At 49.7% G+C, this 16,366-nt stretch overlaps 8 protein-coding genes across 8 annotated transcripts; 5 read left to right on the forward strand and 3 right to left on the reverse strand.

Annotated features, from left to right (window-relative positions):
* Positions 1-79: 79 nt before the first annotated feature.
* On the forward strand, positions 80-1,313 carry HO133_000272 (uncharacterized protein; the record flags this gene model as incomplete). The annotated part of the gene is made up of 3 exons (XM_037291211.1): positions 80-131; positions 228-277; positions 399-1,313. 3 exons carry the CDS (start codon positions 80-82, stop codon positions 1,311-1,313), a joined length of 1,017 nt encoding a protein of 338 aa, XP_037152646.1.
* A 170-nt stretch (positions 1,314-1,483) lies between these two features.
* On the reverse strand, positions 1,484-2,649 carry HO133_000273 (uncharacterized protein; the record flags this gene model as incomplete). The annotated part of the gene is made up of 3 exons (XM_037291212.1): positions 1,484-2,226; positions 2,291-2,511; positions 2,558-2,649. The coding sequence occupies 3 exons, from the start codon at positions 2,647-2,649 to the stop codon at positions 1,484-1,486; spliced, it is 1,056 nt and encodes a 351-aa protein (XP_037152647.1).
* A 680-nt stretch (positions 2,650-3,329) lies between these two features.
* Positions 3,330-6,857, forward strand: HO133_000274 (uncharacterized protein; the record flags this gene model as incomplete). Its single annotated transcript, XM_037291213.1, has 6 exons — positions 3,330-3,521; positions 3,753-4,689; positions 4,837-5,196; positions 5,385-5,454; positions 5,745-6,235; positions 6,301-6,857. 6 exons carry the CDS (start codon positions 3,330-3,332, stop codon positions 6,855-6,857), a joined length of 2,607 nt encoding a protein of 868 aa, XP_037152648.1.
* A 97-nt stretch (positions 6,858-6,954) lies between these two features.
* Positions 6,955-7,501, reverse strand: HO133_000275 (uncharacterized protein; the record flags this gene model as incomplete). The annotated part of the gene is made up of 4 exons (XM_037291214.1): positions 6,955-6,972; positions 7,028-7,065; positions 7,123-7,185; positions 7,237-7,501. 4 exons carry the CDS (start codon positions 7,499-7,501, stop codon positions 6,955-6,957), a joined length of 384 nt encoding a protein of 127 aa, XP_037152649.1.
* Positions 7,502-7,894: 393 nt separating this feature from the next.
* On the forward strand, positions 7,895-9,612 carry HO133_000276 (uncharacterized protein; the record flags this gene model as incomplete). Its single annotated transcript, XM_037291215.1, has 5 exons — positions 7,895-7,963; positions 8,012-8,238; positions 8,658-8,761; positions 8,816-8,986; positions 9,047-9,612. 5 exons carry the CDS (start codon positions 7,895-7,897, stop codon positions 9,610-9,612), a joined length of 1,137 nt encoding a protein of 378 aa, XP_037152650.1.
* A 1,125-nt stretch (positions 9,613-10,737) lies between these two features.
* On the forward strand, positions 10,738-13,055 carry HO133_000277 (uncharacterized protein; the record flags this gene model as incomplete). Its single annotated transcript, XM_037291216.1, has 2 exons — positions 10,738-10,862; positions 10,913-13,055. 2 exons carry the CDS (start codon positions 10,738-10,740, stop codon positions 13,053-13,055), a joined length of 2,268 nt encoding a protein of 755 aa, XP_037152651.1.
* Positions 13,056-13,353: 298 nt separating this feature from the next.
* Positions 13,354-14,266, reverse strand: HO133_000278 (uncharacterized protein; the record flags this gene model as incomplete). Its single annotated transcript, XM_037291217.1, has 2 exons — positions 13,354-14,060; positions 14,122-14,266. The coding sequence occupies 2 exons, from the start codon at positions 14,264-14,266 to the stop codon at positions 13,354-13,356; spliced, it is 852 nt and encodes a 283-aa protein (XP_037152652.1).
* A 517-nt stretch (positions 14,267-14,783) lies between these two features.
* HO133_000279 (uncharacterized protein) lies at positions 14,784-16,195 on the forward strand (the record flags this gene model as incomplete). The annotated part of the gene is made up of 2 exons (XM_037291218.1): positions 14,784-14,882; positions 14,933-16,195. The coding sequence occupies 2 exons, from the start codon at positions 14,784-14,786 to the stop codon at positions 16,193-16,195; spliced, it is 1,362 nt and encodes a 453-aa protein (XP_037152653.1).
* Between the last annotated feature and the right edge of the window lie 171 nt (positions 16,196-16,366).

Raw genomic sequence — 16,366 nt, forward strand, 5'->3', positions numbered from 1 at the left:
CGAAGCACCATCCTCTCAGACCATAGTCAAGGTCTCCAGACGAAACGGTGATGCTTTTTCCACTCTGTTAGACGCTGACATGGCGCCTACATCTTTCTACCAAAGGCTCTCAAACTACGTTAGAGAATCAGGTACGTAGATCAGTGTTACAGTCATGCAAATCTGGGACTTGGTTTCAATGTCGGCTACTCGTACTTGACTGTATTAGAACTGACCTTAGAGACTAGACAAAGTTGAGCCGCCAATGCTCTCCGCCAGTGCTGCTGCTGCGCTTTCTGTAGGTTGCGTTGCCGTCTGAGCACTTTTCGCTGCGATTGGTATATTGTCTCATGTATTTAGAAGGCGTTACTTCCCTGGGGACATTAATTCAATCTAATGATTTGTGTTCCTTCGGATAGGTAGCCTACACCGTCCTCTACGTCTTGCCTTTCTATCTCTCTTCAACCACCCGCCCATCACCTACCCTCTCTCGCGATGCTCCTTCCGTCATTCGAGCGCGCATCCGCTTTGTCACAGGATCCGTCTTCATCTGCTCCGCCCTCACAATTTACGTCATCTCTACGCGAGCAGAGGTGTCATACTCGGAAATTTTTCACCTACTCGGCTGGTATCCTTTCTCTCCCCTCGATATCCCCAAAGTCTTATCTCTCACCGCACTTCTCTTCGCTGGGCCCCTCTTCGAAAAGGGCGTCATCGAATCCGGGTGGCGACATTGGGCCAAAGGACGAGACTTACACGAAACCTTGAGCAGTTGGATCGGATGGCGCAATTACATCGCCGGTCCGTTCACAGAGGAAGTGCTGTTTCGCTCTCTTTTACTGTCTCTGCACCTACTGATTCGGCCCCCTTCTTCCCAAACCATTCTCATATTCGTGACCCCACTATACTTTGGCATAGCGCACATCCACCATTTCTATGAGTACACCCTCACACACCCTTTCACTCCGCTGCCACCGGCGCTGTTGAGAAGCATTGTGCAGTTTGGGTATACGACTGTGTTTGGGTGGTATGCCGCGTTTTTGTTGCTGAGAACCGGCAACCTATGGGGTGTCGTGGTCGTGCACGGCTTTTGCAATTGGGTGGGTCTGCCACGGGTGTGGGGAAGGGTAGGCGGTGTAGTCATCGACGGTGGGGTTGTAGGAGGCCCGGTCCGAGGAAAGGAGGATGAGGATCGAAGAGATGAGGGTGCGCAGAAGCTGGGACCTGCGTGGACAGCGGCGTATTACATCATCTTAGTTGCAGGAGTGGTGGCATGGTGGAAGGCTCTATGGGTTCTGTCGGAGTCGGAGCGAGAGCTGATGAAGATTGGGTGATCAACCCTGATTGCGGCCTGGAACAAGTTGTGCTGTAACACATCATAGTTGGTAGATATTGCCTTTAGCAAATATTTCGCGCCAGACGCCCGCTCTGCTTCAGTATCTTCCGCATGAAGTCCGGCAGCCTCGGCCCTATGCATCTCTCGCCGACTTTGGCCCGGCACCCTTTACGGTGGCACAAACAAGCCCGGCTTCATGTTAATCTTACATAGCTTCGCGACACAACCCCACAGCTGTACCAACGTTTGCATGCCCTCCAGCACTCTCATATGACAGAATCCAATTTCCCGTATAAATTCCAACCTAGCATGCTCACTCAAGCCAGGCATCGTCTTCGTAACTCTAAACATACTGCTCACAATGTCATGACTGGAATATCCCAGGTCCCACAGCTCTGTTAAACCATCCACCGCTGATTCGATGCGCGTTTCCCAACACGCTTTGATAACCGCTTGCACTTTGACTGGATGTGGAGCGTCGACAACACGGAAGACGTTCTCGCCCGACACAAATCCGAAGCCTGCAAAAGTAGACTGGAGGTTGTTGATAGCTTGTCGCATGTCACCCTCGGCCGAAAAAATGAGCGCAGCGATTCCATCGTCAGAATATTCTACCTTTTCAGCTTCACAAATCTGCACCAGGCGAGAGACGACTTGTGCATCTGTCAAGCGGGCGTAGCGGAGGATGGCACAGCGGGATTGAAGGGGCTCGATGATCTTGTTGGAGGCATTGCACGCGAACGCGAAGCGGGTGGTCGAGGAGTAGATTTCCATCGTACGGCGAAGAGCTTGCTGGGCGCCAGATGTCATGCTGTCGGCTTCATCGAGGATGACCAGTTTTTGTCGGCCTAGCGGTAGAGTCACTTTCTTCTGAGCGAAGCCTTTAATGCGATTACGGACGACGTCGATACCTTGATGTCGGTGTCAGTGTCAGCTTGAGGAATAGTTTAGTTTAAATAGACCTTGGCCGCATACCGCGCTCGTCACTGGCATTCAACTCTAGGACTGCTTCTTTGTACGCGTCTCCGAGCAATTGCCGGGCAAGACAGAGGATCGAGGTGGTTTTGCCAATACCGGGCATGCCAGAAATGATAACGTGCGGCATGTTTCCATCCTTGGCAATAATCTTGAGACGCTCAATAGTTTCCGTGTTGCCCACTATGTCGTCTAAGTATACCGGTCTGTATTTCTCAACCCTGACTCGGAATTAGCACGGGCGGAAGAAATGGCGATGGAGAATACCATGGCAGATCATATGATGCACCACCGACACCGTTAACATTGGCTTTGATGCCATTCTTCGCAGCAGCAGCTGATGACTCTGCCTTTGCCATTGCGGCTTTGTGAGGACGCGCTTTGAACGCGCTTGAAAGGAATTTAGAACAGGGGACGTAAGTACGTACTTACTTTAGATCTCTCGGTTGCCAAGGCGGGAAATTTCAGCCACTCCCGAAGAACAAGCATTTTGCCGCTCGTTCAATCAGTGGCTTTAGTTGCGTGTCGCCGGTCGGTTTGGCTTCATGAGAGCTCAGAAGTACAAGTAGAACGTGTACAATGTTTCGGCTGCTGGTCAAGATTCTCGAGGGGATTTCCCCTGCTTGGTCTATTAGTCTTGCCTCTCCTAATGATTTGACATCTTCTTGGTTTCGGTCTCGGAGGGAAGAAAGGAAAGTAGGGAAGAAAGGAAGAAAGCGCGTCGTCATCTAGTACGTAAGGCACTTCGAGATGATGGTCGATGGATGCTGCCCTTCGCCACAGTGACGCCGCAATGAACCAATGAACGGTATTCCCATCTGCTCGGTCCCCGCTGAGTAAAGTAGGTACTTGATTTCTCCCATTTCACAATATTTGCCGCGTCAGCGTGGGCATGTCTAAGGCTATGTCTTCATTTCAATAAACCAAAACACTTTTCTTCTCCCTCCTTGCCCACTAATCCTTCTTTTGAAAAATGATTGATTGCTCTTCTTTCTTTGACACACAGTCCTAAATTACATTACCATCCCACAGTCAGACCATGAGAAGCTGTTTCCTTACTGCTCTGGCGGTAGGATTCTTAGCTAGCAGCTCAGCAGCCATTCATCTCTTCCAACGGGATGCGTCACCGGCGGTTGTAAGACTGGGTACATACAGGAAGGCAGTACAGGATCCTGTTAAAAGAGATGGGCTACGCCGAAGACAGACGCTTACCGAGACACTTGACAATGGGGTAAGCTCGCATTCTCGCATGCATGCTGTCAGGGAGAGTGGCAGTCTTCAGCGCTGGTATCGCCCGTCCTGTGCCAGAGTCGGGTTGGAAGCCCAAGCCAGGCGCTGGATGACTTCTCTTCCACGCTGGTAATTCAGTATCTTAGGGGCGCATACCGCTACAGCTTCCACTTCTTCTCACCGCTTGCCTGCTCGTATTTCAGATGTTTGTTTGCTGACTTCGTTGAACTAGGAAACACTTTACTACGCCAACGTCAGCCTAGGGACGCCAGCCCAGAGTTTAAGGCTACATATCGACACTGGGAGCAGCGACTTGTGGGCGAATGTAAAATCGTCTGAGATTTGCACAGACCGAGGGAGTCCTTGTTCCGCAGGAGGAACTTATGATGCCAACTCGTCAAGTACCTACAAATTCGTGAACAGCGACTTTAATGTCTCTTATGTCGATGGCTCCGGAGCCGGAGGCGATTACGCTACCGATACAATTAGCATTGGAGGACAGACTTTGACTAGCCTACAATTTGGCATTGGCTATCAGTCAACATCAACGGATGGTATTCTGGGAGTTGGATATACCGCAGACGAAGCACAAGTCAATGCGGCCAACCTGAAGTCCTACCCAAACCTCCCTCAAGCCATGGCTAACGCTGGTCTGATCAAATCGAACGCATATTCTTTGTACCTAGATGATCTCGAAGCCAATACCGGGTCAATCATTTTTGGTGGTGTGGACACAGACAAGTACACTGGTCAACTCCAGACACTGCCCATACAGAAAGAATTCGACGAGTATGCGGAAATCATCATCACTTTGAGCGGCGTGAGCATTATCAATGGAGGTAGAACCCAGAACTTGAACACCGACCTTCCCACTGCCGTCATTCTGGACAGTGGGAGCAGTTTGACATACCTACCAAATGACCTTACGAGTGCAATCTACACTGCTTTGGATGTCCAATATAGTCAACAAGACGGGGCTGCATTTGTGAGCTGCGACCTTGCCAGCGAGAATGTCACCCTGGACTTTACATTCACGTCCCCAATAATCTCAATTCCCGTCAGGGAGCTGGTCCTGAGCGTTTCCAGTGCCGAAGAGAGCCGGGAAACCCCAAACTCTGGCGACAATGGTGAGGGCTCGTATGGTTTCAGTGGCAGCGACGAAAACATCTGTACGTGTTTTCGGAGTTCATATTTCCTCTTCTAGACCAGATCTTGAGCCTTGAGACAGGTCTTGAGAATGTCTACTCTGTAGACATTTTCCAAGGCTCAACATACCCTCTCGGATAGGCAATGCTGACTCGGAAACTATAATATAGGCCTCTTCGGTGTTGCTCCATCCCAAGGGTCAACATCCGTTCTAGGCGACACTTTCCTCCGCTCGGCTTACGTAGTTTATGATCTTGCGAATAATGAGATATCCCTTGCGCAGACTGATTTCAACTCGACGACTAGCCACGTTTTGGAGATTGGTACAGGTACCGCCAGCGTACCAGACGCCACGCCAGTAACCAGCGCTATCGAAGCGTCCGTTTCGCAATCTGGAGGTGCCAGAATCGCGGGTGTGTCTGGCACAGTGACGGGAGGGTCGATACCGACTGGCAGGAGTGGCGCTGTTTCTTCGCATGTACCGTACAAGATTCTTGGTGGGGCTGCTGGCCTTTGGGCAGCTCTTGCCTGTACATGATCTTTCCTTTATTGCGTCAAGTCGTCCATGTGACGGAGCATGACCAGTTTAGTTCACAGCGACATCAAGAAGGCGTCGGACTCCAGCATTTACACGGGACTTGGGCACATCGTTTAAGCCATTAGGAGATGTACATAGAATGAAATCATGCGAACAAGAACACAAACTCCAACCATTAAGATTACCAAAAGTCACCGGTCTTAGCGGACTTTCTGTCCTCATTGCGCATTCTGCCAAGACGTGGGAAAAGGTACGAGACCCCGAAATCACCCCCTAGCAGGTCTAGAGTAACCGCCGCCCTATCTCACTTGCGAGGTTCTGTCATGTCTTGTATTGCCAAGGAATCCCACCAACCCAAGTCCTCTCCATTCAGACAAGAAAGTTGTCAAACTCCTGCCTGCTGACCATGTCGCGCTCATCAAAAATTCAAAAAACGATTGCTAGACAAGAGGAGAAGTAATCCACCAATCTCCTAAAGCACCGATGCCGTTGTCCTACGTCAGGCCTCTCATTTCCATGCTGACGTTCTTGCTATCACAGGATCTCAGAAGGCAATTACTATGAAGCACATCAGCAACTGCGAGTAGTTGCTTCCCGTTACGTCAAGTCTTCCGACTGGGACTCAGCTACCGATATCCTCTATGGTGGCGCATTGGCTTTGCTGAAGGCGGGACAAGGTGGCAGCGGCGGGGACCTGGGATGTTTCCTCGTTGAGGTGCTAGGGAAGGCAGAGAAGGGATGCGGCACTGGCGAGAAAGGTGCGTGCGAGTTTGGTGTTGTAGAGGCAACGAAGCAAGAAAGACGGGGAGTCCGGCGGTTGGAAGATTGGAGAACCTCTTACAAGGACTATGGAGTGCTGATTTACGGGCGTGATACAGGGAAGCTGTTAACGCTGTTGAGAGCGTTCCCACCCAATGAACCTACGAAGAAGAGATTCGTGTCGGAGATGGTTGCATGGAGTGGAAAGGCTGGAGACTACCCAAATGGAGATCCAGAACTGCACCATGTAGCTGGGACTTTGTTTGCAGAAGGTATAGAGTGCCTGCATGATCTCTACGTACTTTTTGGGTCTATAGTAACTCATACGTGTCTGCAGAAGGCGAGCCATACGACGCAGAGCGCCATCTCGCCCTCGGTACCAAAGACTCCGCTGAGCAGCTTGCCAAAGTTGAGTATGAATGGTACACCCAGGACGAATCCCACACCGCCGCTCTCTACGCTGCAAGAGCCGTCTTCCCCTACCTCCTGACTAGCAACCTCCGCTCCGCCAATAAGGCGTATCTCATATTCACCTCCCGCCTCAGCTCCTCCAACAGATCACTCAGCGTACAGGAAGTCAGCAGCACCTCTTCCGACATGCGCGTCTATCCCTCATTGCCTCTCCTCAATTTCCTTGGTCTTCTCTTGCTGGCGGTTCAGAGGGGTAGCTCAGATCTGTATAAGCAGTTGGCTAAGCACTATGCGCCGTATGTGAAGGAGGTTGGCACTTGGGATGATGCATTGGCGCAGATAGGCGAGATGTATTTTGGGATACGGATACCGAGGCCGGGGAATCCTTTAATGGACGTAATGGGGAGCTTGATGGGATTCGGGGGAAGCCCGAAACCAAAGCCTAGGAAGGTGGATGCTCCAGTGCCACCAGCCGTGGACTGATGTAAATAGAGCGTATTGTGGGATTTTGAAAGAGCGATTTTGTATATGACTTGCAGAATGATATGCCAGAACGCCGTGATGTACGCAAAGTATCTTGTTACATCTCTTCAGCCGCCTGTTGATTCCTGTTCAGCTTCGAAGATCCAGTTGTCCTCGTCTAGGGAAGCTACCTTGCGCCTCAGGCTTGCATGCACCGCGTTCAAGAGCTCTGTTACCCGTTCAGATAAATCTTGCTTCAAATGTAGACTGATGATTGGGGACTGACCTGCGGGATCGTGAGGCTGTAGACTCCTATCCCTATACATCTCTAGTAGTCTGGCATCGAGTTCTGTGCGGGCGTTAGCCATCGCTTCCTGATACCAAAGGGGACCGACCGTACTCTCTTTCTCATTGCCCGAGTCCTCCTCTTGTGCTTGGTCTTCATCTAGAGGCGGTAGAAGCGGAACCTGGACTTGGTAATTGCCATTGCGATCTTTGACTACAATGTCCGAGCTCTCGTCTTGAGAGCCTTCTTGCAGCGTTGTCGCGGATGTAGACGTTGAAGCGCTTGTTGGCCGCCTGCTGAGAGTGTGATGGAATAGACTTCGACAAACACTTGAAGTGCCAGTCGCTGCTGAGCGTGATGCTGTCGACTTCGAAGCCATCTTATTTGATTGTCCGACGTGGTACTTAGGTATTGAGGAACTATCAAACGAGCCTCAAATAGGGCTGAGCTAGTAGACGCCTGAGACGCGCAGAAGTGCTTAGTTGTGCTACTGATGTTATTCCCTTCTCAAGTTTCTACCAGAGTCACCTTATGAGAGGTGGGCTTTCAAAACAAGTGGTAGAGTACCTGCAGCAGTCCAACCATTTTGACTACTGAACACCTAGAGCAACTATAATTAATAAGAGATTCTGGGGGCTCGAACAATTTTCTGGGCCTTTTGCTGAACACTTATCATATATCTCGACTCGAACCCCTCGACTGTGGATGAAGGAAACTTATCACCCAACGAAATTGCCTGTCAATCTGACAAATCGCTTGACCACCAACAACCATGAGCAACTTTGCTATTCAGCCCATGAGCAGGTTCGCGGGTTCCAGCGCAGCAATTCGGAGGCCCAAAGTGCGTTGAATGTCTTACAATTAATGTACATGGCTGAAAGCATCTAAGGAAATTGCCTATTTTTCCTACGATGACGACCACGTCTTCCATTTGGATGAGCGGTCGCTGAGATATTATTATCCCCCAAACCTCGGAGTGGACCTTTCGAAAGGGTTTGATACCTTTCAACAGCTCGATGATACGGCAGACGATCATTTAGACGGTCTCCTTAAGACCATAATAGATCTTGAACAACGGACTGGCACCAAATGCACTGCTGAAGTTGTGACATGGAGGTATGTTTACTCTAGAACAATTTTTCTTTTAGTCGGTACCATAATTTGGGCCGCAAAGCCTAGAACTGTCTTTTAGTTCATGTCTCTGCCCAAAACATTACGCTGACTCCTACCATGCTGAAGAGGAATGATGACCAAGGTTCGAATGTGTTGGCTCGGTAATCCAGAACGCATTAAACATTGACAGATCATGGCGGCGCCCTTTGACAACATGAGCGGGTGAGACACTTGTCGTGGTCCAATATGAAGGGCCTGGTCTGACTACCTAAAGTTTCGAGATGAACGCGACCAGATTCCAAGTGGGCAAACCTAGGCAGCTGTAGCTTGAACTGTACTGGCTGACTTTTTGGCTAATGAAGGACAGCATGTAAGTTGCCCAGAGCCAGGCGCTAGCAATGCTCTAGTACCAACCATTGCAGCTTCATCGAGGAGAACCACGAGCACAAGCTCGAATCGAGGAAGCAGCAGCACGCTCAGCCCTCGCGACGTGGTGCTCCTTCACAGGATCTCATGAGTTTTTGGGGTATGTTGGCCGCTTTCCCGAAGATCTTAGCTTGCTGATCTTCTGTCCTTGAAGGCTATAAGTTTGAAACTTTGTCATTGATTCCTGATCAGTGGGATTCGACTTCGCGAGAAGTCATTGAAACCCGCGAAAACATGGTAGTAAATAATTACGCCCAATACTGCTCTGTGGTGAAAACTGGCATTGGCAAAGCAAGGATGCTCATCGGAGGAGAGGTTGATGCCTGTACGTTGCGTTATTTCCCAGGCCTACAGCCATCGTAACCACTTGCTTACAGCTGCTCAGTATGGGACTGCAAGCCGGACAACAGGGATGATCCCATCAACTGGGTAGAATTGAAGACCTCGGCAGAGATCGCAAACGACAAGGATACGCTCAAATACGAACGCAAACTACTAAAATTTTGGATACAGTCGTTCTTACTTGGAGTTCCCAAGATTATTGTGGGTTTCCGCAGTCAAAATGGGATCTTGCAAAGATTTGAAGAGCTAGAAACCAAGAACATTCCGGGAATGGTCAAACGAGGCAAAGGAATATGGGATGGTAATCTTTGCATCAACTTCACAGCCGCATTTCTCGACTGTGAGAGCTTTACGGCCTGCGATTTGGTACCAACTAATGCTTGCTCAGGGCTAAAACAAACAATCACAACTGATGGTGTTTGGCGAATAAGGCGAAGGGAGAGGTCCCCAGTGATTGAGATATTCAAGAATGAGGAATCCGGTTGTGGCGATATTCTCTCCCCAGAATTCATTGAATGGCGAAACAGTAGGGAAGCGAATGAGGCAGACGTAGAAGCAGCAAAAACCAGGCTGGTAGAGTCAATCAACCAAGAGACCTGTCAATTATAGCCATTGCTAGGTATTCTGTACTACAAGATACTGACAATGACAGGTTTTCCGGATGGCCGTATCACCGCTCGATCCAGGAGTGTCGAGCAGTCACGGAGTGTCAAGAAGGTTGGATACACACTCCGAGAGATCGTTCCCATCGTAAGAGACGGTACTTCAACGGTCTCAGTTAAATCACAATTATGTCAAACTGTAACCCAACCCATCCTTAAAAATCCCCTTGATGCAGTCAAACGTCAGTGCAAGATCCCATTGCAAAATAGCCCTTTCAGCTCTTTTACTTTTTGAAAGGGCTATTCTGCTTTTCCTTGGGCGGCATAAGAGTCGAATTTTCCGATCTTGCTCCATGTCACTGATCGGTGGAAATGTATATGAGTGACCTGGCCTCGAATCTTGCAATCAGAAGCTGTCGTATTCAGTAGACATTTAGCCGATTGGTTCTGTCCACAAGAGGTATCTCTCAGCCACCGTGAAGCGTAGAAACGAAGAGGATGTTGTCATTCCTCTTCAATTCGTACTGATCCTCGCCTTCTAGTTCCCAGTCGGCGTCGTTGATCAAAACGAGGATTCCAGGCCGTCTTCACTCGTCAGCTCAACTACCTCTCACCCGCATCACTGCAAGACACGAATCCACTGACACTGTGCCGTCCATGACAAACATCTCTTTTCTTTTATCCGCCATCAGATTCTCGCACAGATATCGTACAAGGAAGGCCAGATTTGCTGATTGGCCGTTCTCATCGGTGCTTGGTAGGGAAACCAGGTGCTTTCGCTGATCTGAGAAAAGTGATTCAAGGCCACCTCTACGGTTGATTAAAAATGGTTAATTTGAGGACAAGCTTTAGAGATCTAATGTGACTGACGTAAACTCTACGATGACCGGGACCTTTGCTCCATCACACGACTTAGTATCCATCGCCGTAGGCGGAGTATAAATAGCACGACGTGTTGACCGTTCGACACTGATGGGAAACATTTATATTTTACAAAGGTCGCAGCGGCCTTTTTTGCCTTCTATTGCTAAGCGCGGCAAGCGAGCGTCTGGAGATGTATCAAAGAGAAGAGCCAGTCATTCTGCGTCTTTTCGATAAGTATACACTTCCTTTTTTTTCCTTTCGAAACCTAATGGTGGACTGGAACACTGACTACCTTGCTGCTGGCGGTAATCGCCATCCGTCGGCTGCTGATTGGGATCTGGCAAGTGGACTACTTGCCTTCGGCGCAGATAGGAATGTAGCACTTTGGTCACCGTTGGTACGGTTGATCTCTAATCGGCAAATCAAAATTGCTCACTATGCAGACAGGATGATGGCTACCAAGGCGTCACGGCATTGTTGCATGGTCACACCGATATCGTGAACGTAGTCAGATTCTTCCCAGCCCAGGAAGCATTTTCTCAAACAATACTTAGTGGTTCTGTAGACAAGACTATCCGGGTGTGGCAAGCTAAAACAGCATCTCCTACCGGATTTGATCTAGCAGCTACTTTAGAGGGCCATGAGAGCTCTATAAACTGCCTTGCAGTCTTCAAAGGAACAGATATCTTCGCTTCAGGATCTGCTGATGCAACAATCAGAATCTGGCGTATTGAAAGCCTAGGGTATGGAATGAGTGTGAAAAAACTGCAGACAATCCAAACAAAGCCCCGATTTTTTCCACTTGCACTGGCACTGCACTCGTTAGGTGCGGCAGAAGACCTCGTACTTGCTGCCGCCGGTACCAAGAGCATTGTGCAGATCTACGTGGCGTCGACCGATAGCCAATTTTTCCATCAAGTCACCTTGCCCGGCCATGAAGGCTGGATACGATCTTTGAGTATCACACAGGAGAGCGACGTGGCGGACAGCGATCTCCTTCTGGCGTCCGCAAGTCAAGACAAGTATATCAGGCTGTGGCGTATAATACAAGAGAGACCGAAAGACAATTTGGAAAGCGTATCAGCTTCCGGGAATCTCGAAAAATTCCTGTCTAACAAGGCACACAAACTCAAAACTTCACAGAATTCATACTCAGTCTCATTTGAGGCTTTACTCTTGGGTCACGAAGACTGGATATACACTATCTCCTGGCGTCTTGGTGAAGAGCGTCTTCAGCTGCTTTCTGCGTCTGCGGATAACTCTCTAGCAATCTGGGAATCCGAACAGAGTTCAGGAGTGTGGGTGTGTACTACTCGACTGGGTGAGATAAGTGCGCAGAAAGGATCTACCACAGCAACTGGAAGTACGGGTGGCTTCTACATCGGCCTCTGGTCACCGAAAGGAGATAAGCTAATAAGCCTTGGACGGACGGGGAGTTGGAGGCTGTGGAACTACGATTTGGACCAGGATCGCTGGCTGCAAGGAATTGGCATTAGTGGACACACAAAAGCGGTAGCGGACGTGGCCTGGTCGAAGGATGGCTCCTATCTCTTTTCCACTGGATCGGATCAGACTACACGACTGCATGCGGCGTGGAAGCGTGGAAGGAAATGTTCTTGGCATGAGATGGCAAGGCCACAAATTCACGGCTACTGCTTGAACTGCATAGATTCAAACGGTCAAATCGAGTTCATCTCTGGAGCTGATGAAAAGCTCCTTCGCGTATTCGAAGAACCTAGAGCGACAGCCGATCTACTTGACGCTCTGTGCGGTATCCACACCAACGTTGAGCAAACTTTGCCAGATGCTGCAAACATTCCGGTCCTGGGACTGTCGAACAAGGCAATTGAAAGTGCCGCAGATGAAGTGCCTAATACCAATGGGCATGCCGACGCAGAGAATCTAACATCTACAGCACATGGCCAGACGCTCAACGAAGATCATCCACCTCTGGAGGATCAGCTGGCAAGACATACGCTCTGGCCAGAGAAAGAGAAGCTTTATGGACACGGCTATGAGATTTCTGCTGTCGCATCCAGTCATGATGGCACGGTGGTTGCTACGTCTTGTCGAGCAAGCTCATTAGAACATGCAGTAATACGCCTTTACACGACCAAAGACTGGCGTGAGGTAAGGCCATCATTGACTGCTCATTCGCTAACGGTTACTGCTTTGTGCTTCTCAAGCGACGACCGGTATCTCATCAGCGTTGGCCGAGACAGGCAGTGGGCGGTATTCGAGAGAGATTGTGTCCGACCTGAAGAGTACTTGTTGAAGCATTCAAATCCCAAAGGCCATTCAAGGATGATACTTGATGCTTGTTGGGCTCCTCTAGAAGCTGGGAGGGTGTTCGCTACGGCTGGTAGAGACAGAACGGTCAAGATATGGAGTATAAGCGCAACGGGTACAGAATGCACGACAACGATAACAGCAGCTTCTTCTGTAACGGCGGTCGACATATCTTCTCGGTTTTCGCAAAACAACATGGTGACAGCAATTGGGACCGAGACGGGTAACATCACTCTCCACATATTGAAGCTTCCTAATTGGACGGTGAAGCAAAAGTTCGAGCTTGATAACTCGTAAGCAACTTGTGGCATTTGCTGCGGCTGTTTCGACATTTTGAATAACAAATTGGACAGTCTACAACCCTCGAGATCGGTTACTCATCTTGCATGGCGACCCACCCTCAAGAATATTTCTGCGGACGAGACAAATCAGGACAAACGGCAATTGGCAGTAGCAAGCGATGACAGCTCGTTGAGGCTCTTCTCGATGTCTGGATTTGCGTAGATCAAATCTGGAAAACTTCAATCAAAAATGCATTTTGCGCCGGAATTGGATGTTTAGGCATGTTGAAATTGCCTCCCAAGGGTATAGCAGCTCAGGTCCTCTTCTCATTCCCATAACCACCTTTACCTTCCAGACTCTCGTAAGTCTTCCCCTCACTCGGTCGTCCTCCCCGTGGGCCTCTTTCTCTCAAATCATCTTTCAACCACTCCAGCACCAGTTCTCCCAGTTGACTGTTCCCACTCTTTTTCATTCCACCAACGTTGAATTTCCCGACGCCACCCCATTCCTTGACTCTTCCAATGTGCATGTGCACTAGGTGCGTTGGCCAGTCGGCCAAATTGTCCAGGATATGCGTTGCATACACGATCGTGCAAGCCCTGCTCACCGTCTCCCTCTTCAAAAATCCCAGGAAATTACTCCTACTCAACAGATCCAAGTCAACTGTGATCTCGTCCAGCAACAGCACCCGCCACGGCCTCAGAAGTCCCATGGCGAGCTGCACCCTTCTCCTTTCCCCATCACTGACAGCGTGCATCCGCCATGCCAGGTCAATGTCAAGAATTTCCACCAACTCGTCCCTTCGCTCGGTGTAGTAATCGCCGCCTACGGAGGCGAGGAGAGTGGGTACGTCAATATCGGTGCGTACAATGGGGTTGAGCACCCACTCGAGACCGAGATAGGTGACGCCTTCGAGGCCAGAGGTAAATGGATCGATTCCAGCGATGCTGACTGTGCCGGTTGGGGCCATCCGTTTGCCAGAGAGCAGGCGGAGTAGTGTTGTCTTACCAGCGCCATTCGCTAGAAGAGGTCAAAGATCAGGTAAGAGACAGGATGAGGAGACAAGAGAAGGACCGTATACCGCCGATTAGTAATGTTCGACTGCCGGGCGGAAGGCTAAGAACTACGTCCCGGAGGCCAGAGGAACCATCTTGGAATGCATAGGAGAGCGACTTGACTTCTATGGAAGGCGCTTGCTCTTTCGGTATACCATTGTAGGTTCCCATCGAATGAGATAGAGAGTCAATGGAGAAGATCTCAAGACACAGACACTCTGAATGATGAGTCAAGAATATGGTATCCGCTGAAATCAAGAGAGAGAGAGCAATTTTTGGGGGGGGGGGCGTGGTGGTAAGTTTTGGAGTGAGGATGAGTCAAAATAAATGGCAGTCCCGCCGAGGTGGGCTACGAGAACATCAAGGGCTAAGTCAACAACGCGAGGATTTGAAAACTTCCTTCTGCGTAATTAAATGTAGTTAATATTGAAATAAGCAACTTCGTAGCCAGAATAATCTTCTCAAAACCTCTTGTTGTCAGGTTCTCGTTGACAGTTCGAAGCGCCAGGACTGCCACTTATTTTGACCACCAGCCTAAGGGTTTGCCCTCATCGCTAGGACGCTGAGATAGGAGCCAAATCCCTTTCGATGCCTCGATGCCTCGATACTCATTCTGTTTTCCACCACTGAATTGCCCTTGAGCACTTGACCAAGCCATGCTATTACTACCAGGATCTTCACCAACTCCATGCTACGAGCGACGCAACGGTGGATCACAATGTCGTCAGCTCTACCACGACCTCGTCTGGTCGCTGTAGTGGGAGCTACAGGCACAGGCAAATCTCAAGTCAGTCCTCCCCGCTGTGTTCTCATCTTTGATAATGAGTCATTTTTCAGCTTGCTGTATCATTAGCTCAACGATTCAATGGAGAGATTATCAACGGAGATGCTCTGCAGATGTATGAGGGTTTGCCAATCACTACGAATAAGCTGCCATTAGAAGAGAGGAAAGGCGTACCACACCATCTACTGGGTTGTATCAAACTAGGGGAAGAACCGTGGACGGTCAAACAATTTGTAGAGCTAGCTACTGGTGTCATTAAAGAGATTCGATCAAGGGGACGGCTCCCTATTCTGGTTGGCGGAACGCATTACTACACACAATCTCTTCTATTTAGCGATGCATTAGTCGAAGAGGAGGAGACAGGCGATGCTACACTTGAGAATCAGGCCCAGAAATGGCAATTGCTCGATGCAAGCACAGAGGAGATGCTGAAGGAACTCCGGAAGCTGGACCCAGAAATGGCCATGCGATGGCACCCTAGTGACCGAAGGAAAATTAGGCGCAGTCTTGAGATATGGTTGAAAACCGGTAAGAGAGCCTCTGAAATATACGAGCAGCAGAAGACCCAAAGTCTTGATATCGAGTCTGGTGGGTGGGATAGGAGTGCTGTGCCAATCGGGTCTGATGCCTCAGCACAATCTCATGTCCGATACGACACGCTTATCTTTTGGGTTCATGCGCCCTCAGATTCGCTCAACTTGAGGCTGGAGCACCGTGTGGATAGCATGGTCTCGCATGGCTTGCTTGAAGAGGTCACTTCCATGCAAAACTTCCATCAGGATCAGGAACGGAAAGGTGGTAGTATCGATCAGAGTCGTGGTATATGGGTTGCCATTGGCTTCAAAGAATTCCTGCCATATATCCTGGACGGAAACCGCCCGGAGAAGCTGAGGCAGGAAGGCATTGAGCGTACAAAAATCGCAACAAGACAATACGCCAAACGCCAAGTTCGGTGGATCAGGCTTCGGCTGCAGCGCGCTGTCAATGCCGCGGATCTCACGCATTACATGTTCTTGCTCGATGCAACTGACTCTTTGCGGTGGTCGGAAGCTGTAGATGCAAAAGCTCAAGACATTACGGCAGCATTTATCAACAATTTTGCGCTCCCTAGGCCTGACTCGCTATCAGATGCTGCCATGAAAATGCTTGTATCACCTGAAGAGGAGGCTAAATCTGCAAGATACTGCGAGGCTTGTGACAAAACGCTCATGTTCCATAGTCAATGGATCAATCACCTAAAGGGCAAAGGTCACCGTGCTTCAGTGAGGCCAAAGATTGACAGGAAAACATTGTACCCGAGGGACAATGGTCGCTGATAAGCCACGCACAACCCTCAATGGTCTCCTTCTCGCGTAAACAAAATGCAGCTTCTATGATTTATGCAGCTCGTCTACCTGAACGTTGTTAGGCACGGAAACGTGGCGGCTGGCAGCTGGGATGGACGTCTCGAGGAGTGCAGTGATCTTTGCTCGCTGATCCGGCACACC

The sequence above is a fragment of the Letharia lupina genome (genome assembly GCF_014066315.1).
Source record: "Letharia lupina isolate WasteWater1 chromosome Unknown contig_10, whole genome shotgun sequence".
Taxonomy (NCBI): Eukaryota; Fungi; Ascomycota; class Lecanoromycetes; order Lecanorales; family Parmeliaceae; genus Letharia; species Letharia lupina.